Below are 26985 nucleotides of genomic sequence, written 5' to 3' on the forward strand. Positions count from 1 at the left end.
TCTCTCTCCTAAATCATCTTGCTTGCTATTGGTGTTTGTAAGCCATTAGAGGAGTGACAATTGTGACTCTAGAAGCTCCAAGACAAACAAGATCAACAAGGAATTCAAAGGTATGATTCTAGATCTGTTTTAATATTGTTGTTTAACCTAATTAGCCATTAGAAGTCTTGGATTCAAAAGCATGTTTATTAGAAAGCCTAGATCCAAGCAATAGGGTTTTGCATGCGCACATAGGAAAGTTCTTATGGCTAAAACCCATCAGTGGTATCAGAGCCTAGATTGGTTTTCTTTAAATTGTTGCTTGAATAACTGGAACAAACCTGCAAAAATCGATTTTTTGGGTTTTGAGTCACTAACTCGGCGAGTTCCAAGGTGGACTCGTCGAGTAGGCCTGACTCGGCGAGTCCCCTTGTGCACTCGGCGAGTCCAGGCGTCAGGAAGGGCCAGATTCGGGATTTTTTCATAATTATCTTATGGAAACTTACCTTAATCATATTAGATCAATCTAAATCCGATTTTTTGATAAATATGACTATTATCTTGATCTAATTAAAGATATTTATCATCTAATAAAATATTTAATTTCCTTATATGATAATGATTAATTATTTTGGTAATTATCTTCAAAGAAATCAAGATAAATCAAATAAAGATAATTAGAATATTAATTGTTAATTGGAATTATTTGATCCTTCATGTTTTAAATGTTTAAAACCTACCCTAAAGTTTTGAAATTTATATTTGTGATTAAAAGTTTTAATTTAGACAACTTAAATTTCAAACCCTAGATTTTGAAAAGTTTAAAATGCAACCCTATACTTATATGATATTACTAGAATAATATATATATATGTATAACTAAATGCTAGTCTTACCGCTAGTAGGCCTCATTCACGAAGCCGATCTATAAGGTGGGTATAAGGTTGCGACCTATAAAATGGCGCTTAATGGGTGTACACTCACACCCACCGCTTGCTTGATTGGTGGAGGGTCGTTAGCCGAACGGGTAGGATAGGGCAACCTTATCCTCTCATTAAAAGTATAATAAGAAATACAAAGTAACTAAACTTTTTTTAAAAAAATTTCCCAATCTTAGTTACTTTAGGAAAAGTGAATTGATGCAATCCCATGAAATTACACTTTGCACCTTGCTAAGATGTTAGTGGAGCGTGTGTGGTTTACCGGCACACTAATTGGTTCTAAGCGAAGGTGGCAAAGGGTGATTCATTGTTCATCATAGTTCGATGGAGCGTGTGTGGTTTACCGGCACATCGAATAGGTGATCGTTACAATGAAGGCACCATGTGAATTTGCATGGTAATTCACACCCGCTTTGTGATCCTCGGCATCCCAGTCACAAACAAGAGGGGCATATCGAGATTTAAACATGCCATTGAATAGTTCAACGAATCTCATCTGAATCTAGGAATTCTCAAAAACACTTAGGACTAATAGTTTAAGTTTTGTAATGGAGAATTAGTGAATCGTCATTCACTTACCTTCAATTTATTTGCATATTGGATTACGGCATCCCTTTTCTAGTATGTAAATGTTATTGTTGGATCCTAGCCCTAATTTTTCTTATTGGGTGATAATTAGGGATTCTTGTTCTAATCTATCTTTGTCCTTTCTATAGATGTCAAACGCAAACAACGCTGCTGCTAGCTCTTTCACGTTGATGAGCCTTTGCCAAAAGGTCACCTTCGATGGAACGAACTTTAGCGAATGGATAAGATACATTCGCACCATTACTCGCTATGAGGATAAAGAGTATGTCCTCGATGAGAAGCTCGAGAAAATCAACCCCGAAGTTGCTACTTCCGAAGAAATCACCGCCTTTGAAACTCATGAGCGAGATGCAACGAAGGTACATTGCATCATGATCGCCACCATGAACTCCGAATTCCAAAAGTCCTACGAGGACATGTATCCATACGAGATGCATCAAGACTTGTTGGAGAGGTACCACCAAAACGCGAGACAAGAGCGTTACGAGATCTTCACTAACATGATTTCCGCTAAGATGGGTCATGGAGAATCTCTTACCGTGCACTTGCAAAAGATGCAAAGGTATGTCGACCGCCTTCGCAAGTTAAATGTTGACTTCGGCGAAGACTTGGCGATCAACATGGTGCTTCACTCTTTGCCTCCGATGTACAATCAATTTAGGATGACCTACCATATGAACAAATAGGAGGTCACCCTAAGTAAACTCCAAGGTCTCTTAAGGGTTGCTGAGAGCAACTTCAAGGACAAGTCTGTTGCACCAACTCCCAATCCATCCGCTGCTCCTGTCTTAGCTATTGGTCAAGGGAAGGGAAAGAAGAGGAAAGCTTCTTCAAATAACTATCGAAAGGTGAAAGCCCGAGATGGTTCCTCTTCTAGTGAGACCAAAGTTGATCCCTCTAAGCCCTGCTCTAACCCGAAGGAGGCAGAGTGCCACCACTGCCACAAGATAGGACATTGGAAGAGAAGCTGCCCGGATTACCTGCAAGCCATCAAGGAAGGAAAGATCAAGCCATCTTTCGCAGGTATATATGCAATCAAATCTAACGATTCTAATCATGCTATTTCTTGGGTTCTTGACACCGGTTGTGGTTATCACATTTGTTCTAATCTGCAGGGACTAAGAAGAAGTAGGGATGTGGAGCAAGGAATGATCAATCTAATCATGCGGAACAGAAGATCATCGCCTGTGACCAAGATTGGAGTGTATTCTTTAGTGCTTAAGAATAGTTTAGTTTTAGATTTGAACAATTGTTTCTATTCGCCAGAAATGGCTAGAAACATCATTTCATTTCATGGTTTATATAGACAAGGATTTAGATTTTCTTTTAATAATGAGAATGGTTCTATTTTGGCTTATCTAAATGGTGTTTTTTTCTTTGAAGCTATACCATGTAATGGAATATATGAAACTGTTATGATTGTTGATAACTTAGGAAATGATGTTTTGAATATAGATTCTTCCACTAGTATGGATAAAGCATCCTTGTGGCATTGTCGTCTTGGACATGTCAACAAGAAACGCATAGCCCAACTCCAAAAGGATGGAGTGTTGGAGTCATTCGACCTTAAGGAAGATGACACATGCGAGTCTTGTTTACTTGGAAAGATGACTAAGTCACCCTTCACGAGTACTTGTGAAAGGGGTGAGGGGCTATTAGACCTAATACATACCGATGTATGTGGACCTTTTAGATCAACCACGAAGGATGGGAACCGCTTCTATGTAACTTTTACCGATGATTATAGTAGATATGGGTATATCTATTTAATCAAGCAAAAGTCAGAAACCTTTGAAAAGTTCAAAGAGTTCAAGAATGAAGTGGAGAATCAATTGGGCAGGAAAATCAAGATGCTTCGATCCGATCGAGGAGGAGAGTACCTAAGTCTTGAATTCCACGATTATCTCAAGGAGTGTGGAATAGTTTCGCAATTGACGCCTCCTAGGACACCGCAGTTGAATGGTGTGGCAGAAAGGCGTAATCGAACCTTATTGGATATGGTTCGCTCTATGATGAGTCGTGCTTCACTACCTATCTTCTTTTGGGGGTATGCCTTGGAGACTGCCGCCCATATCCATAACCGAGTCCCTACTAAGAAGGTTGCCAAAACACCTCACGAGATGTGGACGGGGAAAGCTCCCTCGTTGGCACATATCAAGGTTTGGGGTTGCGAGGCTTTCGTAAGACGAGATACTCACGACAAGCTTGAACCTCGAAGTGAGCGATGTATTTTCATCGGCTACCCGCAAACTTCCTTTGGATATCTCTTCTATAGACCGAAAGATAATGTTATCTTTGTTGTGAGGAGAGGAGTTTTCCGAGAGCGAGAACTCATAAGCCAAGGAGACAGTGGGAGGCAAATCGAACTTGAAGAGATTCAAGAATCGATAGATGAAGGAACCTCTACCGCTGGCATTCAACCCGAGGAGGAAACTCCGGTTGAACCGATTGACGAATCCTTACCTCTTAGACGTTCCGATAGAGTTAGAGTTCATCCCCAGTTTTATGGTTTTCATATTACTACCGAAGGGGACACGTATATTAGTAATGGTACACTAGTAAATCTTGATGAACCTAATAGCTATAAGGAAGCCATGGCAGGCCCGGAGTCTGCAAAATGGAAAGAGGCGATGGATAGCGAGATCCAATCCATGTACGATAACCAAGTTTGGAATTTGGTTGATTACGTGCCCGAACGTAAGACCGTAGGGTGCAAGTGGATCTTCAAGAAGAATACCGACGTGGATGGGAACGTACACACATATAAAGCGCGATTGGTTGCGAAGGGCTTTACTCAAACTCCCGGAGTTGACTATGATGAGACCTTCTCACCAGTTGCGAAGATTAAATCTATTAGAGTGATGCTAGCAATTGCCACATTTCATGATTATGAGATTTGGCAAATGGATGTCAAGACCGCTTTCCTTAACGGAAATTTGGCTGAGGATGTTTACATGGCTCAGCCAGAGGGGTTTGTGGATCCGAAGCATCCGAATAGAGTGTGTAAGCTTGAGAAGTCCATTTATGGACTTAAGCAAGCGTCTCGCAGATGGAATCTTTGCTTCAATGAGAAAGTCAAAGAGTTTGGATTTGTACGAAGCGAAGACGAATCTTGTGTATATGTCAAAGCCAATGGGAGTATAGTAAGCTTCCTCGTTCTATATGTCGATGACATATTACTCATAGGAAACGACATCCCGACTCTGCAGGAGGTTAAGTCCTGGCTCGGGAAGTGCTTCGCTATGAAGGACCTCGGAGAGGCTTCTTACATTTTGGGAATAAGGATGGTAAGAGAAAGAAGTAGGAAACTAATTGGACTTAGTCAGAATACTTACTTGGAGAAGGTACTAAAACGTTTTAGTATGGAAAACTCAAAGAAGGGAGAACTACCGATACAAGGAAATGCCAAGTTGAGTAAGACTCAAAGTCCGAGTACCGAAGCTGAGATAGCAGAAATGAGCCGAGTACCATACGCTTCCGCAGTTGGCTCAATCATGTACGCTATGACTTGTACTCGCCCTGATGTAGCCTTCGCTTTGAGCATGGTTAGCAGATATCAAGGGAACCCTGGCAAAGCACATTGGATTGCGGTGAAGAACATCCTTAAGTACCTTCGGAGGACGAAAGAATGGTTCTTAGTCCTTGGAGGGAGTGATGACTTGAAGGTGCGAGGGTATAGTGACGCCAGCTTTCAGACCGACAGGGACAACTACCGTTCGCAGTCGGGCTGGGTCTTTACCCTAAATGGAGGAGCAGTGACATGGAAAAGTTCCAAGCAGGAAACTGTAGCTGATTCAACGTGCGAATCAGAGTACATCGCAGCAAGCGAAGCGTCGAAGGAGGCAATATGGCTGAAGAACTTCATCGGTGATCTTGGAGTTGTGCCAGCCATAAAGGAGCCCATGGAGATTTTCTGTGATAACGAAGGTGCGGTTGCCTTGACCAAGGAACCGAGGGATCATGGTAGATCTCGACATATCGACAGAAAATATCACTTCATTTGACATCGTGTAGAAGAAGGACAACTCGTAGTGAAGAGGATATCATCAGAAGATAACCCAGCAGATCCGCTTACGAAGGGACTGAGTAGGGTTAAGCACTTGCAGCATGCTAGGAGTATTGGGCTGAAGGATGATATTAGCATAGATTAGATAGTATTAGAAACGTATAATAGATAAATGTAATTAACATTTGATGATTAAATAAAGGAGTTTTATTTATGAGTAAAGTTACTGTCACATGTTAGTTGTTTAACTATTGTTTCACTTTGCATGTTTTGACTTCCAGAATAATTGAGTTTATTAGGAATAATCGAATTATTCAAATGGTCCACAATCGTTCATATGTTGGGAGTAGATATGAATGAAGATTGTCATGAATTGGTGTGTAGAGTGTCTAAATGGTGTTAGACATAGCAAGGGTTGCTGCAACGTTCATGAGTGCTTATGAACTGGTTTTGAGCATTGGAATAAACCCGTGCTTGCTGGAATCACCTTATGGAATACGATATAAAAGGTGATCGCAAGACGATAATATCATATGGTCTTAAAACCTAGATATATGGTTTATTATTTGTTAATTGATTGTGCATTGATAATGCGAAAACGCATCAGTAACTTGATGTTATAAAACGCATTGGTGTGTATAGTTGGTTAATGAATAAGTAAATGCATATAAGTCGAAGTTTATCTGTAAATTTTATCCTAAGAGGGTAGAAGAGATATCTTGGCCACTCGATGATTTGATTTGACTTATGTGCCGGGCCCGGTCAGAACTGAATTGATGTGTTCGATTAAGTTCTATGTCAAATAAATCGGAAATCGAGAAATCTAAATGCTAGACTAACCATTCCATAGGATTGTCAGCATGATATCTAACAGAGGACTGTACGATCCCTTATCTAAAGGACAAGATTGATTAGATCAGAGTTGACAGCGTCTTTGAGAGCTACGATTGCAAACCGTATTGTACTTGTATAGTTACTAGACTTATCCAAGTGGGAGACTGTTGGAATAGTGTCTAAGGCTATAACTATATTCGGTGGTGCATGGTCCTTTTGGGTTGCCTTCACCATAGCAACTTGAAGGATGATTTATTAAGAGAGAGTAAATATTATAAGGAATAATATTTAGCTATTTGATTAATATAAGTCATAAATTAATTGGTATTAATTTGGTGACTTAAAGAGATTAATTAAATAAGAGGGTATAAACTGTCAATTGTTTGATAGTTAGACTTTAGACTGTAAATCCATTAGGATATACCTTGGACGGATTCTAAGAGCTTTAGGATAGCTCAAATCGTCCATAGGGTTTTCTATGGAATGGATTTGGATAGCCTTAAGAGAAGATTATCCAATTAGGGTTTAGGGTGAAACCCTTAAGGAGTCTAATAGTATAAATAGACCCTATGGATGAGGGAATTCGACACACAACCTTAAGCAAGGAACCTCTGGTCGAATTCCTCCCCTCTTCTCTCTCCTAAATCATCTTGCTTGCTATTGGTGTTTGTAAGCCATTAGAGGAGTGACAATTGTGACTCTAGAAGCTCCAAGACAAACAAGATCAACAAGGAATTCAAAGGTATGATTCTAGATCTGTTTTAATATTGTTGTTTAACCTAATTAGCCATTAGAAGTCTTGGATTCAAAAGCATGTTTATTAGAAAGCCTAGATCCAAGCAATAGGGTTTTGCATGCGCACATAGGAAAGTTCTTATGGCTAAAACCCATCAGAGTGATGATGCGGTTAATGCTATGTCATGAGATGACTTTTAGACCAGATTCTGGACAGAGTGTGCCAAGGCAATTGAGGCGCAACAGTTGGCGCAACAGTTGTTAGATCTCCACCAGACGACTGAGACTGTGGTAGAGATCACTGGCAAATCTCGGGAAAGAGCTTATATGGTACCACAGTATGCAGCAGATGAGGAATTTAAGAAGGTAAGTTATCAGAACATATTGTAGAATGATAGCCAGGAGATCGTGAGTATCTCGGGGTGCAAGACCCTGAATGATATGAATTCTAGAGCTTGAGTTCGGGATATGGACTTGGTGCACATTGGTAAGAGGGAACCAAATCAGTGCTTATAGTGAGGGGTCTCGGGTGGAGACCGTAGATTTCAGATTAGCTTTCGAGAGACCAGCAGGACCCGATTCGGTGCAGCACTTGCAAGAAACTGCACAAGGGAGCCTTTCGTTCCATCGACTGAGTAAGTGTAACCCTGATTTAACCTCAGTTTATGTCTGAATTATATTTTTTTAGAAGAGATTTCATATGCCAATTGCATACCGAGAAGCATTAGCGAGTAGTGATAGACCAAATCCCCAGATTACGGGATTGGGAAGTACAACGTCATCTTGGTTTATTCCAAGACTGAGGAGCAACACGAGAAGCACCTGAGGGAGGTGCTAGAGACTTTGAGGAGGGAGAGAATTTTAGCAAGGTTCTCCAATTGTGAGTTCTGGTTGCACGGGGTGCAATTTCTTGGGCACCTTGTCAATCAGAAGGATATTCCAGTCGATCCGGCCAAGATAGAGGCCATGATGCAGTGGGAGATTCCGAGGTCTCCAATTGAGATTCGGAGCTTCTTGAGTCTAACAGGTTATTACCGGAGATTTATTCGGATTTTTATAAGTTGTGTGATCTTTTGGATTAGCTGGTGTTGAACACTAGCAATGGTAAGCGTGGTTTCTAGCAGATTGGTCATGGGTGGTGAGAAAGATTAGGAATTCTTCCAGTTTTGTGTGTTATAGGGCATTAGCTGAATCAAAGTGGGGGAGAATCGGCCGAGGATTCAAAAGCAGGAGCAGTTTTGAGACTAGGATAAGTTTTGCATGCTTGTTTGAAAGGAAGACAACCCATGTGGCTGTATGGTTCGAGGAGAGTGTGAGATGGAAGTTTGAAAAAAAAAAAACTTGCCAAAGATGATATCGCATTCTCGGAATGTTTACTAGCAAGCTTTAGGGAATCCGGTTGGGTATCCCAATCAGGACATGAGTTCAGCTGAGTGCAGGTCAAGCTCGTGTTAGATCCAGCATAGACAGTGATAAAGTGTTGTGATTCTGCGGGTGTAGCCGTAGCATTCACTAGGATGGTAGATAGCGTGAGTACGCTTTTGGGATGCGAGAAGAACAGTAGTACCCACCAGTTCGGGTGTAGCAGTGAGGATATGGAAATCCATGGATTGGATTTCGGAATTACCCAGATGGATTAGACCTGGTTAAGATAGTGTTAAGACGGTAGAAGCACCACTTTAGTTATGGGATTAGAAAAGCAATGGACTGCTTAAGAACGTGTGAGATAAGGCTACCATGGGTCTAGTGGCAATCGCTTTTAGCATTGGGTTTGGTGACGTCAGGATTCGACGTATGGAATCAGTTAGATAGATCAAAAGGTCGTTAAGGCCACAGTGACAAGATAACTAGTAGCAACTAGCTCCAAAGAGTGATTTCGTTCCGAAGTCATGAAAGGCGACGAAGTAAGGAGTCTTTTGGCTACGTAGTCAAGCTGGAAAACGGTATTGCAGATGATTGACGGACCAATTGAGACCGGGAAGGTCTAGATAGATTTCGGGAGGCAGCCATGTGGCAACATACTGCTTCATGCAGTTCAGTGTTTCGGGCGGTTCAAGTGTTTCAGGTAGTTCAATATTTCAGGCATTCCAGTGTTCATGCAGTTCAGTATTTCAGGCAGTTCAGTGTTTCAAAAATTTCAATGCTTCAGACAATTCAGTGTCTCAAGCAGTAATGGTATTTTGAGATTTCATGTATGGATAGAGTCACAGATAGCTTGGGATATGCTAAGTCACTCACAGCGGGATTATCAGGACGTTGGCCAGTTATAAGTGAATAACATGGATAAATGGATCCGTGATTCTATTTTTCTAGTGGGAGCCTTGAGATTTCAGGAGAGGAGTGGGCAGCTGAGAGACAAGTAGAATTGATTCATCTATAATGATTGAGTATGAGTGGTCTGTTAGGGATTCAGATCATCTAGAGACAACAAATTTCAGACAGAGTACAGGTAATCTTGTTGCGAGAAGTTCGTTCACCTGAGGGTTTTAGGGCCTTGCAAAGATTGGTCATGGCTACCCTAGGAGGGCTAGGGTGTGCCAAGGATGGTGACCATTTTACTAGAGTGGTTGGGCGTGAAGGGTATGGTAAGGAATGATTTCGAGAATGAAATCTAATTTAAGTGGAGGAGACTTGTAACACCCTTTTTATAAAATAAATAAATAAATGCATAGAAGCCCTAAAATCAATAATATTTGAGCAAGGCGTTAGTTTCGAGGGTTAATTGTTACAATTTTAGAAGTTGGGGGTTAAAATTGTAAGTTTCGGATTCACTTTGTAAAATTTATGAAGTCGGGGGCTTCATAGACATTATTGGGACCTAATTTGATAATGGAAGTTGATTTGAGGGACTGGAAGTGATTTATGGCCAAAGTTCCCATGTGACCAGGTATAAACCCGTCACTTCCTCCTAACCCTAACTGGTAGCACTAGCCGTAATCCCCACCTTATCACCCCTCCTCCAGCCGCCATCATCGACCCTTCCCCCTTGTTTCTCCGATCAGTCGCCGACGAGTAAGACCAATGAAGCCATCAACCTTGCCCCACCTTTCTGATCGAGAGCTTTGTTGGAGACCAAGTCGGAGCAAAGGTCCCCAGACGCCGCAACCATGGGAATGAATTCAATCGTTGCTGCTTCGCCATGGGTTGCCGCCGTCGCAGCCCCGCTGCCGGTAATGACGTGTTCGCCGTGATAGCCGCCAAGATCGACGACCGAGTGGGGTTTTGCTGCTGCAAGAGGCGTGAGTGATCAGAAGATCGATGGTGAGCCCGTCCGCCGCCATAGAGTCGCTATCCGTTGATGCTGCTGATCTTTGTGCCAGTCGATCTGCAATGCCCCTCTCCGCCTCCTTCCATCGCTTTCCCATGTCGATGTGCTACTATTGTTGCTGTTGGAGGTTATTGCTGCTGTCGGACCACCGTGAGCCACCAGGTGGGAGGTTGGGTCCATAGTGCAAATGATAATCACGTGTGTGGCGCTGTATTTCCATATTTAGTGTGTGATATGTGTGTGTTGTCTAGCTGGAATTCCCAAGAACAGCCGCCGGCCACCGCTAGGGTGGTTATGTGCATGTGTTATAATCAATTAGTGTGTGTGTGATCATTTTGAGTTAAGTACTGTAATTGTAATGAGCAAGATGAATAATAAAAAGAAACTCAAAACCACCACCGTAAGGTGGTGGCCGCTGCCGTGTGCCGCCATTGACCACCACTACCCGAGGTGGTAATAGGTGGTGCCCCACTAGCAAACCCTAATGGGCATAGAGTTTGGTTTTGGGCCTATTGGGCCATGTTTCGGTGGAAAACCCTAATTATGAGTATTGGGCCTTAGACTTATTGGACCCACTTTTGGTCCATTGAGATTGGATTGAATATTAAGCCCAATTATTCCATGTCATTTATCTAGTAGAGTAAATGACTTAATGGACTAAGTCCTTAATGGGCTAATTGAGAAAATCCTAATATTTGAGAAATTATCAGGACAAACACGAGAATTATTTAATAAGTGAAATATTAAATAATAATCATTGGCAGGATTAATCTAAATAATAATGGACTTAATGGATTAAGTCCTTAACAAATTAAGTACTTAGTGGGATAAGCCCTTAATAGGTTAAGTGAGAAACACTTAACCCTAATTTTCATTTTATGTGAAACCCTAATTTCACTTGGGCTTTGTGTTAGGCCATCCAAGAATAATTAAATGGACTAGAGTAATTAGTTGAGCTTTAGGGTAAGGCCCATATGAAGGATTAGGCCCAATTTGGAAAATTGGGCCATATTTGGGGCCTAGATGGTTGTATGATGTTGGGCCCCTAGAATGAGACATGTTGGACTGGATTGAACAATTGGGCCTTCAGGGAAGTCCATGTAGACGTTTGGGCCCTATTTGGAAAATTGGGCCATATGTTGGGCTTTGATCCCTAGTTGACTTTGGGTCTATGGATTGGGCCTTGGGCTTGGGTAAGCCAAGCTAGGGGTAATGTAGTAATTATCCAAAGCATGTATTTTTTTTAGTTATGTGTTAGAACCCAATTATTAATTGGGTGTTATTTGGTGTTGACAGTTCGGGAATCTGTCAGCCAGCAGCTGGGGTGGAGTCTGCGGGACTTCAGCAGTGTGGGATTGTGTCTGCGGGACTTCAGCAGTGTGAGGTGAGTTTCCTTCCAGTAGGAATGGATCTAAGGCCACAATGTCGGCCCGTTTAGTAGCAGTAGTTTCCGGACTTTGGTCTGATGCAGTTGTTAGTTTGTTTGATGCCTTCGTGGCTCAGACAGGATTTATGTGTTAAGTGTTATGGGCTACGGCCTGACGTAGTATGTAGTATATGAGTTTATGATCATGTGTGTTATGCTATTTGATATGTGTTTTTGCTATGCTATGCTATGCCCAGTCAGTTCCGGATTTCGGTCCGATGCAGTTAGTTCCGGACTTCGGTCCGATGCAGTTTCCGGGCTTCGGCCCGATGCAGTGGGCAAGGCCCAATATGTGTTTTTATGTTATTGTATGGTATGTGGTAGTTTGGGGGAGCTCACTAAGCTTCGTGCTTACAGTTTCAGTTTTGGTTTCAGGTACTCAGTTTTCAAAAGAGGAGCTCGGGAAGATTGCAGTGCACACACCATTTGTTCAGCCTGGGATATTTATACTCTGATATATTTGACAGTTATAATTTTTTGAGATACATTGCTTATGATTTCTATATGAGGTTTATTGACTATGGTTTTATCATTAAATTAAACGAAATTTCAGACTGTGTTTTTGGGATGTTACATAAAATGTTGACATCGTTGGAACCATTTTTATGCATATTTTTTTGGTTTTTCAAATATGTTATTAAACTTTGTGCAAATCGCGCGAAGATCACAACATTTTCCGTTGACCGCGTCGTACGACCTATACGTTTTCCTTCCAAGTAGCGCGTGAAAGTGACCCAAAACACGATTTCCAAAACTTTCTCCAGATCGCGCGTTGCCTCTCCTCGAGTCACATGATATGAAAATCCAAGCTTTTGCTAAAGCGTCTTCTTCTTCTTCTTCTTCTTCTTCTTCTTCTTCTTCGTTCCAAGCCATTGCTTTCTTTTCCCTTTTCCTTTTGGTTGCCTTCTTCGAGATGGTTGTGGTGTTTCTTGGACCATTTCATCATCGTTGTCGAGGTTTACAGTTTGAGATTGAATTAATGGGACTTGAGATGATTGTGTTTGGAGTTGTGGAGAAACTTGTTGAAAACCTTGGAATTGGGGAATGAATTGAGGTTGAGTGAATTGTTGTTGTGGTCATTGTTGTTGGAAGAATTGTGGGTTGTATGGAAGGTTAGTGAATAAAGGTTGTTGTTGGATTGGAGAATTTAACAATTGCATATATGCTTGATAATCAATTGGAGTGTTTGGAGTGAGTGAAGTATTTTGATTGAGATCCATTTATTTTGAAGAAAAGTGAAATAAAGTAGGAAGATTTTTTTTGATTTAGAATGTAAAATGAAGAGTGAAAGTGTAGTGTGTGTGTGTGTATATATATATATATATATATATATAAAAGATGTTATTTAAATTTAAAAGTCAGTTTATTTTTTTTTGGTAAACTCCAAACAGTCAAGAAAGAGCCGTTTACACACACTCTCTCTCTTTCATTCGTCGCCGTGGTAGACACTACGCTACAAGGCACATACGTGCATCTGGGACGGTGTTCACGCGTAGGTGATCTTGCCACGTAGGGCCCCACGTGTAGCCACCAAAACTTCATGATGCAAAGCACCAAAAGTATGAATAGAAAGATGAGGGGACATCGGCCTTAATGATTCATGAATACACAACTATTCGACGCAAACTGAAATTTGGGCTCGTAACCTTATTTTCACCGAAAGGCTATAAACGATAACGGCCCAGAAAGAAGAACGTTCCAGACACTTGGATCAAATCCTAGGGCTCTCTTACCTCTTTGTCATTTTCAATCGGAAGCTCAATTAGATTGAAAGAGATTCGGAGACCTATTTGATAAAGATCGGAGCAATCGACGATGGGAAAGATTCCGGTGAAGGTAAAGGCTGTGACGTACGCCCTGTCTCCGTTTCAGCAGAAAGTGATGCCAGGTCTCTGGAAGGATTTCACGCATAAGATTACTCACAAGGTCACCGAGAACTGGCACAGCGCTGTTCTCCTCGTCGGCCCGGTTGTCGGCGTCTACGCGTAATTCACAACCCTACTTTATATATCTAAACGATGTTAGCTATATCTAATCGGTTTCAATTTTTATGTTTTGCAACGTTTCAATTATCTGATTATTTACAGATCCATATCTAAGCATAGTTGTGCCCATCCATTGCTTTATGCTCATGATTTGACCTATTGTCGTCTCTAAAGTTGTATATGATTGTGATGAGTTGACTAGGTCAACATAGTTATGGATCCGTATAGTTGTAATGCTCACTTTTTTTTTTCTACTCTCTCGACTATAAATTGATTCAAATGATGAGCATATATTGTGCATTTGTGCTTGCTTTGTTTTCCTGAGAGATCAATTTATGAACTTGTTTAATGACAAAGATAATAATGGGTTAACTGTTATATGTGAAGAGTTCTTGCTCTTCTTATGAAATGCCTTCATTCTTACTCTAGATTTCATTGATGACCACATATTGCTCTTTAGGAAATTGGGTTGTAAGTAGACAAATGGTTTGTTTAGGTGCTTGCTAGTTAGAATGTTTTCCTATATCATTTTATAAATCTCTGTATCTCTCATTACCTTTTATACATAATACCAATTTTGATTCAGATTCTGATTATAACAAAAAAACTCTTCTCATTTTTAGCAATGTTTTGATATGAATTTTGTCAAAAACAGACAACCATATTGATTTGGCAATATTTTAAGAACATTGTTTCATTATTTTGTTTAAAGGATTTTTATGCTTAGTTAATGTTATAGTTATGGCCATATGAAATAATCAATAATTTTGTTTATTGGTTCATGCAGGTATGTGCAGAGTTACCAAGAAAGAGAGAAGTTGCACCACAGATACTAAATCAAACTCAATTTGGCTTGTTGAAGAGAGAGGAAGAATAATAATATGTTTTGTTGTAGTATATGAAGATACTGGTTTATGTGTGTTTCTTTTAAACAGGATATTTCTTTTGTGGTGTGGATTGGACATATGTAATGGTGATTTGAGACATATATCACCTTGTTAAAACATATCTTTCCTTTTTCTAATGTCATTTTTCTGTTTAGAGTTTGATTGTTTGTTCACCTCTCATGACATAATTGTTGCTAGTGTTTTGTTTTTTCTTTACCATTTGCATATATTCTCAACTAGTTAGCATTGATGTTACACTTTAGAATTCCTTTTTTTTTTTTGTAGCTTAAGTAGATGGATTTATATGATGTATATATATGTGTGCGCTGTATGAAAGAGGAATTTGAGGTAGAAAATTGGAACTAAAAGTCAAAATACCAACAAGGAATCGAATTTGAGGTAGAAAATGCTAATTTGCAACTGTAAAATGGAGAAACAGCGGTTGTGGTCAATATAACAATATTCATGAAAATTGCTTACTGAGTTAATCCATAGAGTAGTAAAATATAAATTGTACAAAGGAAGCTTTCGAATTAGAATTATTAGATGCAATACATTCTCATTCTCGTTACAACAAAGAAGCAAACGAGTATTGAGTTTTCCAAAATAAAAAACATTTAAACATGACTGAAATATAGTTTATTAATTAACAAAATCCACTTTAAGCAACAGCATTTATAAATGCTCTTCCAGGTTGACGATTTGCAAGGGGTCCATGGCATCCAAGAAGCTGCAAAATAATTATTAAACATTATAAGCATACAATCCGAGACTTAGAGATCAAAATAAAATTAAACAAAATAAAGATTAGTATTTGTAATCAAACGCAAAAAATAAACACATTTCTCATATGTTATAACAAAAATAAATACCTTGGCATTAACACCATCAGACATGATACGATTCTCAGATTTCCATTGCACATAATCAGTTCTGCTAAACTTGGTAAATCCCCTGTAATTAACAATCAATATTAACATTAAAAAAAACATTTCTTAATTATTAAACAAATTAATCAAATTCTTATACTTACCATTTCCTGCTAACAATGATCTTTTGTCGACCAGGAAACTTGAATTTAGCCCTTCTCAATGCCTCTTGAGCATTTTGACTATTCCCATCTTTGCATCTAACAGAAAGAAGAACTTGACCAATGCTAACACGAGCACATACTCCCTGTGGTTTACCAAAAGCACCCCTCATGCCTGTTTGAAGCCTATCAGCACCAGCACATGACAACATCTTGTTGATACGCAACACATGGAAAGGATGAACCCTAACTCTCAAATGGAAAGCATCTTTTCCTGCAAATTTTGTCATGTATTTGTTGCAGGCAATTCGAGCAGCTTCAAGTGCTTCACTTGAGACATTCTCTTTCTCCCAACTCACTAAATGGACACAGAAGGGGAACTCATCGACTCCTTTCTTCTTCATTCCAACATCGTAGATTCTGATTTTGGGATCAGGGACACCTCTGCAGTATCGTGATTTGGGATATGGCTTGTTTTTGATCTGTCTGTAACACCTTGCAGGTCCTGCACGATAGAATTTCGTGTTGGTTAATTCCACATCAGTTTGCAGGATAATTTCAGTTTTATATGTTGCAAAATGTAAATCGAGGATAAGGTATATGTAACAATTATCATCGAGCTATAAAATAATGATTCTGTAGAATAACGTATTCATTTCGAAGACAAAAGCCCTAAATTATTGAAAAAATCAACAAAAACAGTTTTAATGTGCGTGGAAAAGGAGATTTGGACTCATGTGATTTGATCTCAGATCAGAACATTACAATCAACGTACTAATTGAATCTTAATAATTAAACATAGAGCATAGATGTCCTGAATTTGAATAAATTACAGAGACGAAAGAAGAAACTAGAGTTAAAAGACGTACTTCTTCCCATGGCGAAGTTTTTCTTTGATCGTTTGATGCTGTGCAAAGTTACCAGTAAAATCCTAACAAACGTATGAAGAAGTGGTATTTATAGTTTGCGGGACGTGGAGATCAGTGGGAATGGGTCGGGTTTACGCATGGGCTTACGTCAGCTAGCTCGGTGCAAATGGGCAGCTGTTCGTGGTTTCACACGTTTATCTTGACTTTCTAGAAGCACCCACACGTTTATTACTTGATAAATCAAATTCCCTCTTACTTTTTTTTTCATTTAACTTATTAGATCAAGTGTTAATTCGAATATCATAAGCATAATCTTATAAGTAAAAAAATAATAGGTGGATATTTAATTTTGGCAAAATTTCATAATTGCTCCTTGATTTGCAAAATATTATATTTTGAGGACTTTTATGAAAAACGTAACATCGTTGATCAGTATGGTTTCAAAAATTATATGAATGATCATTTTGATGTTAACTTCAACTTTTAACCAATTAATTTTTTTCTAAATGATCAAAATGCATTTGGACGAAATTTGAAAATTATGTATACCTCAAAGATCAATTATGAAACTTTTATATATATATATATATATATATATATATATATATATATATATATATATATATATATATATATATATATATATATATATATATATATACACTTTAGTTTTTTTTCAACAACTTGATAAAAAAATTATCTTTTTAAAATTTTTATTTTTAGTTATTTATGGATTCAATTTATTTTTATTCAAGTAAATGAATTTAAATTCGATAAATCATGTTGAAACCATTTTTTTAAAATTTTTTCTTATTTGTGAATAGAATCAATAATGTTTTTTGTTTTGTTTTTTTTAAGGTTCATATTTTTTACTTGGATGCTTCACCAAATAAACGAAATTGTTATTTTTATTTACTTAAAATAATTATTAGGTTAAAAGCTTATATTGAATTTTGTGTTTTAAAATTTTTCATAGTAATATACACTAATATATTCATATATTTTATATTTTTTGTTTTTTTTTTAATTTCTTTTCATACTTTTAAGTTTTTTGTATTATTTTTAATTTTTTTGTATTTTTTTTCTTTCTTTTAATTTTCACCAATTTGATAACTTTTTTTTATCTTTTTCGAAAACAGTAAAATGTATGAATATATTGGAGTATATTGCATATTACATATTTCATGTTTGAGGGTTTTTTTTTATTTTTTAAAAAAAAAAATAGTTTTGGTAATTTACGATTTTTCTATTCTTTTATGTTGATTCAAGTAAATAGGAATATTATATTTATATTTTTAATTCCCGTCCAACTTTTTTTCTTTACATTTTTTTGTTATTTAGTGGCTATTATACTTATGTTACGACCAATTAAAATAAAAAAATAAAATTGACAATTAATGTTTTAATATGCCATTTTGCGATTTATAATTATTACAAAAAGAACAATAGCTAAAAAAATTTAAATGTAACTTGCAAATTAAATACCATTTCTATATATGATATCAATAGTTCAAAATTCAAGATAATATTTTTCAAGATAATATAAACTTTTGAGCTTTCATTTGGTCTTATTAAGATATCATACTTTGAAAACTGTATCCAATTTCTACTTAGTTTTTGGACGATGTTGTCATATTATAATATATAAATTCATAAAAGTACATTGTTATTTTTCCCATTCAATCCTTTTTAGGGTTCCAGCTAACAAATTAACAACGATACATCGCTATATTTTAACTTAATCCTTTCCAAGGTTCCGTGATAACGCACGGTCGTGACAAGTATAAAAACACAATATTAGTTTCTATATAATAAATTTTCGGATACACTTCAATGTTGGTGTATATGTAACATCCCAAAATTCAAGACTAAAAATTTCGTTTTAATTGAGTTATTATATAAAACCAACAGTATAAAAACATTCATATTAATATCTCATGTCAAACCAAAATGTCAATAATCAAAACATATTATCACAAAACCATATCAGAGTGTAATCCCAAAGATCTCATGTGCGGAAAACATAGTGTGATGCGCTACGATCGAGCCAACTCCTTTCCTTGAAAACAAGGTACCTGAAACCAAAACTGAAAACCGTAAGCACGAAACTTAGTGAGTTCCCTAGATACCACATACCATACATACCAATTGGTCCATACATGCCATACATAACCAAAAAATCCATAATCATGTAAGGTGCTATGTGCCAAACATAGTCTTGCTAAGGTGATATGTGCCAAACATAGTCTTGCTAAGGTGCTATGTGCCAAACATAGTTTTGCGGTTATGTCACGGGCCGCACGTGGTCTTCCTGGTCAAGCCTAGGGCCACTCCCTCGGTCTTACAGACAAGTGCCAAGGACCACCCCATGATTTACCATGCAAGTATCACCAAGACAACTATACATACTACTCTACTAGGTAACTCACCATATAGTGTGCCAGGAGCCACCTCCGGGTCTTTCATACATAATAGCATACAGTGCGACAGGAGCCACCTCCTGGTCTTTCATATATATTGCCTAGGGCTAACCCCAAGGTCAATCAGACGTAATAACATATTGTGTGCCAGGAGTCGTCCCCTGGTCTTTCATGCATAATGCCTAGGTCTAACCCCCCGAGTCTTCCTATCATACATAAACTAAATGGGTCGGCATTGTGGTCGTAGACCCATACAAACAATGAGGAGACTCACCTTGAACTGCTGAAATTGCTGATAACCCTCTGGCTGTTATCCACAACTCTTCGAACTGTTGCTCCTCCAGCTCTCCGAGCTACCAATACTAAAAATAGCAACACTTAGCCTAACTGTCCTCAAGAAGCCAACTAAGTCAGCTTTGGTCAAAGTCTGGTCAAAGTCAACCTTGCAGTTGACTCGACTCATCGAGTTGTTCTGCCAACTCGCCGAGTCCATGCTCCTTAAGTCCCACAATAACCCCGACTCCACTCGTCGAGTCTAGCGAGAAATCGACGAGTTTTCCTTCATCTAACACTTCGGGATTATCTTCCACCGACTCGTCGAGTTCATCCTTGAACTCATCGAGTTCATCTTCATAACTAAGAAGATTGCCTTGGACTCACCGAGTTCCTCTTCAACCCGTCGAGTACTATGACCTTCAGGTCCATTATAGACCCAGACTGGTTGAATCCTTTACTAACTCCACTCACTGATCCGAATCACAAATCGAAGGGTTTGGGTTTGCGACTCGACTCGCCGAGTCCATGAACTGACTCGTCGAGTCCACCTTGTGACATCTCTATTCTGCCGATTACAGTCCATTCCAACACCTTCAAACCATAGATATGGACTTCTAATGCCAACATTGCACGTAAAGTTGCTAACTTTACGTGCATGCAAGGTGCTATGGAGCTAAAACTCTTAATCCAAGCTAAAATGAAGGTCTAGGACATGAAATGGAGCCATAGTTTGATATAGCTACCTACACAGAGCTCCTCAAGCATAGAAATACCCAGATTTGTAGTCCTTTTTGTCCTCAAAGGCTCAATACTCAGATTGGCTTTAGAAATGACCCAAAAGGGGGAAAATACAAGCTAGAAAGGGAATCTAGATGATTAACAACCAAGGTTTAAGATTTATACCTCCAAATGATCTGCAATGCTACCCCAACTCTGGATCTATAGCTTCTTCTTACACCACCAAGGTCCTTCTTCCTTCTCCAAGCTTCAATTCACTCTCAAGGTAAGAACTAGCTTAACAATGGAGTTAGGTGGCTAGGGTTTTGAGTTCTGGACTAGAGAGGCCACAAATGAAACCCTAGGGAGGAGAATAGGATGCTTAAATAGTGCACCAAGTCCCGAAATTAGGGTTTCCAAAACCAGACCAGACTCGCCGAGTTGGTCACTTAATCCGCGACACGGAACCCGCTCTGAATCGTTGAGTTCCTCCTTAGACTCGACGAGTTGACCCCTTTCACTTAGGGTTTTCTTTCCTTTCCGGGTCTTCTGGATTCTGGGTGTTACAGAATATTTTAAGTTCTACCGAAAAAAGTTTGAAGAACTTTTATGTTAGACTACATAGATCTGAAAGATATTTTAACTTCCAAATTATAAGTTTCAAGCTATAAGTTTATTGTTTTTTTCAACTACTTGTTAAAATGACTATTTAATCTGTGACATTTTTGTTTAGCTGATATTTAGAAAATAGCATGGACGACATGTCATTTGTATTAAAAATAACTATTAAGAATATTATTGAGGGAATATTTACATACTGATATAAAACATTAAAACAAGGTAAGATGATGTATTCATTTTCCTGACTTCATAATCCATTTCATCTACAATGCAAATAAAAAAGAGCTTAAAAAGATAAAATTTATCAATCAATCAATTCTCGATGGTCTCAATTCACAAGTTCTTACCCTCTATAATTAAGAAATAGTCGTGTAATGTTATTTAAAAGCATCTGATTACCATAAAACGCTTGTTTACTAGCCAAACATAAAATAAACATTCCTCTCTTCCATTGGCAGATATACATATTGCACGATATATTAGAGGCACTTTGTCACATGCATCAAAAAGCGATGAACAAAAGGCTACATAGGGCTAAACCTCATCATGACTTCACCTTAAAGTAGAGCCAAGTGTGGGACGGTTTTTGGGAAAAACTAAACCCGAATCATGAAACTCAGTTTGTTGGGTTTTTAGGTGGTTTTCGGTTTCAACACCACACCAAATCAACATCATTCAAGCATTGTTTAGAGAATATCATAGTACATAGCTATAAACGATATAAGACCGAAACCAAATTGAAAATACATTGCTATAAATTATAAATAAAATTCAAAAGCCTAGATATCAAAGTATGTTGCTAAACCAAATTTATGGTTGCTAAAATTGTAAAGCACACAACCAACTTCTATATGCTCCAACTTGTCTTGTACTTGATTCAAATAATCATGGCACTATGATGCGTGAACCATTCTAAAACCACATCCCATATGATGTGATGCGATTTTCATGATGTGTATAATTTTCTGGATGTGTTGTCATACGTGATGTGTACGCTTTTTGCAACTTGCATGAGATGAGTTGTCTATTTTTTTTTTTTTTTTTTTTTTAATATTATGAAAGGGATTTTAATGGGTTTTATTGGCGACGTGGAGTTTAGATGGGTTAAATCAATTCAGTTTTTTCTAACAAAAAGACTTTTTAACCCTTAAATGTCGGTCTCTCTAAGTCTTGCCACACCGCATCACTTTTGGTCCTCAATCAAGCGAATCAATTTCAAGACCCATGATTCAACATCGATCATGTACTTGATTCTATAGATCTCGAGACCCATGTTTAAGCATCGTTCCTCAATCAATTACAACATGTTTTCCTTAATCAAATTTAGCATCAACAATGAGTTTTTTCTTTAGCTTTTTGTTAACTATATAATTCTCAAATCCCCTACTTCAAGTTCTTTCTATTTGATTACTGAATTTTAGAATTGACAATGGGTTTTTTCTTTAGCTTTTTGTTAATTATATAAATCTCAAATGCCCTATTTCAAGTTCTTTCTATTTGATTATTGAATATTGGCAGTGGGGAGATCAATAATTTGTTTTGTTTTTCGTGAAGTCTGATTATCATCAATTCATAACTCTTTCTGATGCCTTTTTGCTAAATTCTACAACTCTGCATGCCATTAGTTTCATGTTGTTTTGGAATTCTGAATTCTTACTCATTGTTTCTGAATTAAATTGCTTTTATTTATACTCCAACAAAAGTATTTTTATGGTTAAGTAAGTACAAGGTAAAATAAGTTATGTGGAATTAAAGTACAAGTATTTTGTCAATATTGGACGCATCGGGTGCATAATGCCTTGGCTTCCAGCCCTTTAACGCATCAAATCGCCTCACTTTCTCAAACCAAGGTCTTTTAATTCTTTCAAAGCTCTAGCCATCATGACTTGAAATTGAATATCAATCAGGGTGGACTAGGGATGTTATTTGGGTCAGAACCAGACCGAACCGACCCAAACCTGAATAACCCGAAAATCGAATAAGGGTAATTGCATGAACCGAAAACCGAACCGATTAACCAATATGGGTTCGGTTCAGTTCGGGTATTAATCACTTCGGTTCAGTTATTACCCGAATAACATGTATAAGATGATTAATGTAATGCCCGTCTCTCGAGGTATTAGTTATTTAATTTTTCTTAAATTATTGTTGGGCTTAATATGGAAAGAAAAGAATATTGTTTTGGGTTTATGCTTTGGTCCAAGTATTGGGTAGCCCATAAGACGTACGCTGGGTGTAGCCTGGGGGTACGCGAGGCTTAATGGTCTATGATGGAAGCGGGGACACGCACACTTACGCACAACGTACCACTAGGTACGCGCAACATAAGTGAGCAGATAAGAAAACCTTAATTTAAAGGTTTAAGACCTATATAAACCCCATGATAGCCTCCCTCTGGATTCTCACCAGCCTCCTCACCCCCAAAGAAACCCTAATACATCCTTAACTTCTCTTTTGTGTGATTTTGCTCCTTGTGAGGGTTTTAGTGAGAAGTGGTGAAGAAGGAAATCAAAGGTTGGAGAAGAAGCTTGAGCTTAGGGATCCGGTCTAGACTCACTCTTTTGTCACCAAAAGAAGGTATAAAGTACTGAAGTTTCTTCCTCATATGCTAGATCTAGAGTTATTGAAGTTTTAGACATTTTTAGGTCCAAAGGTTGGACCTCGATCATGGAGTTTTGTTTTTGAGCTTGGGATTGCCATCCTTTGGGCTCAAAACACCTCATTAGCAATAAAGTTTCGATCTTGGAGGTTTGCATGAGGCCATGCAAGAGATCTACACATTTCTTTAGAGTTAGGATATTGCTTTTTGAAGTTTAAGCCTTTGAGTTAGCCAAGCCACCAAGTAAGCAACTTTATGGCTTAGGACAGAGAATAAGACATGGATTTGAATTTGTAGCTTCTTAACCGAAGGATTAAGCACTTAATAAGAAGGTGGCTTAACTGGGATGTACGTTGGGCGTACAAGGAGGTAAGCACGGCATACAAGCCAACAGTCAGTACGCCCAGTGTACCTTGGGGTATCCCCCGTGTATGCGATGAGTTTAGGATTCGAGCTTTTGGGCCTCGGTGTGGGTTGTGCCTTGGACGTAGAATCATTGGGCCTTAGGAGTCATTAGAAGTCAATGTATATGGGCCTTATTTAGGTGTTGGGCCTAGAGTAAGGCCCAATAAAGAGATTTGGGCCCAATATAAAAAATAGGTGCCATTAGTGGGCCTTTGGTGGGCCATTGGAGGACTTAGAAGGAATTGAGGGTTTGGGCCATATTTGTGACCCACTACATAGCAGGGGTAAAATGGTCATTTTTTACCCCGAGGTTTGTTATCAGTATTTGATTTTGTATTTATGGGATTTGTAGCCGAGGAATTTCGGAGCGGCAATCAGACAGTTTCAGATTTAGCATCTCAGTAGCCAACGTTACGAGGTGAGTTTTCCTTCCAGTAAGAACGGGTCTATGGCCACAATGTCGACCCGTTTAGTTAGTAGTAGTTCCGGACTACAGTCCGTTGCAGTAGTTAGAGTGCTTGATGTCTTTGTGAATCAAGCATGTTTTGTGTTATGTGTTCCAGACTCTGGTCCGATGCAGTATGCAGTATATGTGTTCATGCTAGTTGATATGTTTATGCTATGCTATGTTCAGTCAGTTTCCGGACTTCGGTCCGACGCAGGGGACAAGATCCCGATCAGTTTCGAACTTCGGTCCGATGCAGTTTCCGGACTTCGGTTCGATGCAGAGGGAAAGGCCCTGGTTAGTTCCGAACTTCAGTCTGATGCAATTTCCGGACTTCGGTCCGATGCAGAGGGCACGACCTTGGTTAGTTCCGGACTTCGGTCGGATGCAGTGGGCAAGGCCCAATAGTTGTTTATATGTTATTGTATGGTATGTGGTAGTTTGGGGGAGCTCACTAAGCTTTGTGCTTACGGTTTAAGTTTTTGGTTTCAGGTACTTCCGCTAGCAAGGGGAAGAGCTCAGGTTGATGGCATCGCACACATCACAACTTCATTTTTATTTAGATATTTTGATATGAATGATACGGTTTGTTTTGACACAGTTACTATGACTTTTGAGTTATTCATTTCATGGTTTTTATTATATATGACATTCGATGATGTGATTTTTAGTAATATTCAAACAAACATTTTTGGGTCATATTTTGGGTCGTTACAATTAAGGACCTAATATAACCGAAAAAAACAAATAAACTGTATTAGGATTCTATGTCTTGAATAACCCGAATAATAGAATAACAACGTACTTTTATACATCAACGTAAAACATTCAAAGACTAACATAATATAATAACACATTGAAAGAATAACATTGACATAATATATTAACATAATGATAATTAATTTGTTATTTGAGTTTCTTGAGTTGGTGCCTAATTTTTCATGACTAGACAAAATAAGAATTCATGAATCCTTAGAGACAATAGGAATGGTCAATTTTTGGAAGTCTAAATCAAAAGGAAGGATCAACAGAAGTGATTATGAGTTTGGAAATAGTTGAGAAGATTGGTCAATTTTGAAACAAAGAGAATGAGCATATGGTTTTTTTTCGGTTATGAACGACGAGGACAGAAGTGTGAATCGTGATTTTGATTTATGTCGATAAGAAAAAGGCGACGATGAATGCTTATTTGGGTCGGGTATTTAGAACCGAATAAGCTCTTATTTGGGTAATTCGAACCGAATAAGCATAATATAGATACCTGAAACCCGAATCAAATTGATTATTCGGGCCTAATTTGGTTCGGTTCGGTTCGGGTTTTGGTTCGGTTTAAGTTTCATAGCAAACTTTTCATCCCTATGGTGGACCATAGCAAATCTTAGATGCAATTCAAAGCATCTGCGATCAATATGGTAATAGAGCTTCTAAACTGATCAATCATTATCCTACCAAAATTTAATTAAATTCAGACTCTAATGCAAGCAGTAGAAATCGGCAGTCCGAACACATACGTTTCCACCAACTTAATACCTTAAAATTGTCTAACCCTCTTTATCATTTCATCCGATCAATAAATCTCTACCTCTATCTTATTAACTACGTGCCCATGGTGTTCCAAAATCTTGCGAAATCATCTTCCATATTAACCATGTGCCTACTATCAAAATAACTAGGATCACTTGTAAAAAGATTAGGCAAAATGACAATGTAGCTTACAAACTCTTGGCTTATGTTTTAAAAAGTCGCTTATTATTTTTCTTTAGCATTATAGGGGCATAAAGTCCAACTTTTCACTTAAAAAAAGTCATTTCACCCGTTATGATAGATATCAGTGCCACATAGGATGTTTATTGGTGATTTGGACGCCTAATCAACGCATCAGTGGCAACTGACTAGGCGACACTGTTGCACTCATGGTACCCAAGCTTTACCGCATACAAAGGTGATCTCGATATAAAGATAAGAGAACGTTAAAGTAGTTATTCATTCAAACATTGTTACCCTTTTCAATCTCTCTCATAAACTATCAACTTTCTCACCTTTAATACCACATGAGATCCAATATGGCTTCTTCTACCAGTTACTCATATGTCAGATTTATGATCCGAACCTAAAACTTCCAACCAACTATGAGTTATTGGAAATGGAGACTCAATTCGAGCTTGAACAAATGATGGGAGAAATGTAGCAGAACTCACATTAATATAGGCAGAAGTTGGGTTTGTAAAGAAGAAGTTAAAGGTGTTCTAGTTGGTATGGATTGGCATTGTTGCACTAGTTGGGGTTTTAGTTTTTGTTTGAAGGTAGGGATGGGGTTCAATGTTGCCAAAATTACTGTTTTAGGAGTTCGGGTTGTTAATTAAATTTGTTGTTAGGTTTAAATTGGATATATGTTTGTGTTAGGGTTTGTTTTGGTTATTTTCTCCGGTGACGTTTTTGTGGGTAATTACTATTTGTTTATTTGAGGATTTTTCAAAGGTCAAGGCCACTATGTATTTATTATTAATAATCTGGCTCAGATGTTCTAGATACGTCTCACAGAATCTAGCATATAAGTAACCGGTAAAAAAGTCACATTTGGATTTCAAGTGAGAATTTAAATATGAGAGTCATCAGTTTATGAGATAGATCAAAAAAGATAACAATGTTTGAATGCAAACTAGTTTAGGGTTCCTTTGTCTTTTTATATCGAGACCATATACTTCTGTGACAAAGCATGGAGACCAAGGGTGTAATAGAAGCGCTAGTGATGCACTGATTAGGTGTCCATATCACCAATAAACATACTACATGAGACCATTATTTGTTATAACAGGTGGAATGACTTTTTAACGGATAATGTTGGACTTTATACTCCTATTACTACTAAAAAAGGATAAAAGACCTTTTACAACATAAGCCAAGAGTTTGTAGGGTACAATGTTATTTTCCGGAAAAATTGCACTCATTGTCT

The 26985-nt window shown here is 38.2% G+C and overlaps 2 protein-coding genes across 2 annotated transcripts; one reads left to right on the forward strand and one right to left on the reverse strand.

Annotated features, from left to right (window-relative positions):
* The first annotated feature begins 13397 nt into the window (after window positions 1-13397).
* On the forward strand, window positions 13398-14808 carry LOC145008802 (cytochrome b-c1 complex subunit 8-like). Its single transcript, XM_078967412.1, has 2 exons — window positions 13398-13762; window positions 14550-14808. The coding sequence occupies exons 1-2, from the start codon at window positions 13593-13595 to the stop codon at window positions 14596-14598; spliced, it is 219 nt and encodes a 72-aa protein (XP_078823538.1). The 5' UTR covers window positions 13398-13592; the 3' UTR covers window positions 14599-14808.
* Window positions 14809-15160: 352 nt separating this feature from the next.
* LOC145008801 (large ribosomal subunit protein uL16) lies at window positions 15161-16706 on the reverse strand. Its single transcript, XM_078967410.1, has 4 exons — window positions 16550-16706; window positions 15683-16184; window positions 15522-15603; window positions 15161-15379 (listed from the first exon to the last, which is right to left on the reverse strand). Exons 1-4 carry the CDS (start codon window positions 16557-16559, stop codon window positions 15311-15313), a joined length of 663 nt encoding a protein of 220 aa, XP_078823536.1. The 5' UTR covers window positions 16560-16706; the 3' UTR covers window positions 15161-15310.
* Between the last annotated feature and the right edge of the window lie 10279 nt (window positions 16707-26985).

Source organism: Lactuca saligna, chromosome 8 (genome assembly GCF_052625555.1).
Source record: "Lactuca saligna cultivar CGN05327 chromosome 8, ASM5262555v1, whole genome shotgun sequence".
Classification (NCBI taxonomy): domain Eukaryota; kingdom Viridiplantae; phylum Streptophyta; class Magnoliopsida; order Asterales; family Asteraceae; genus Lactuca; species Lactuca saligna.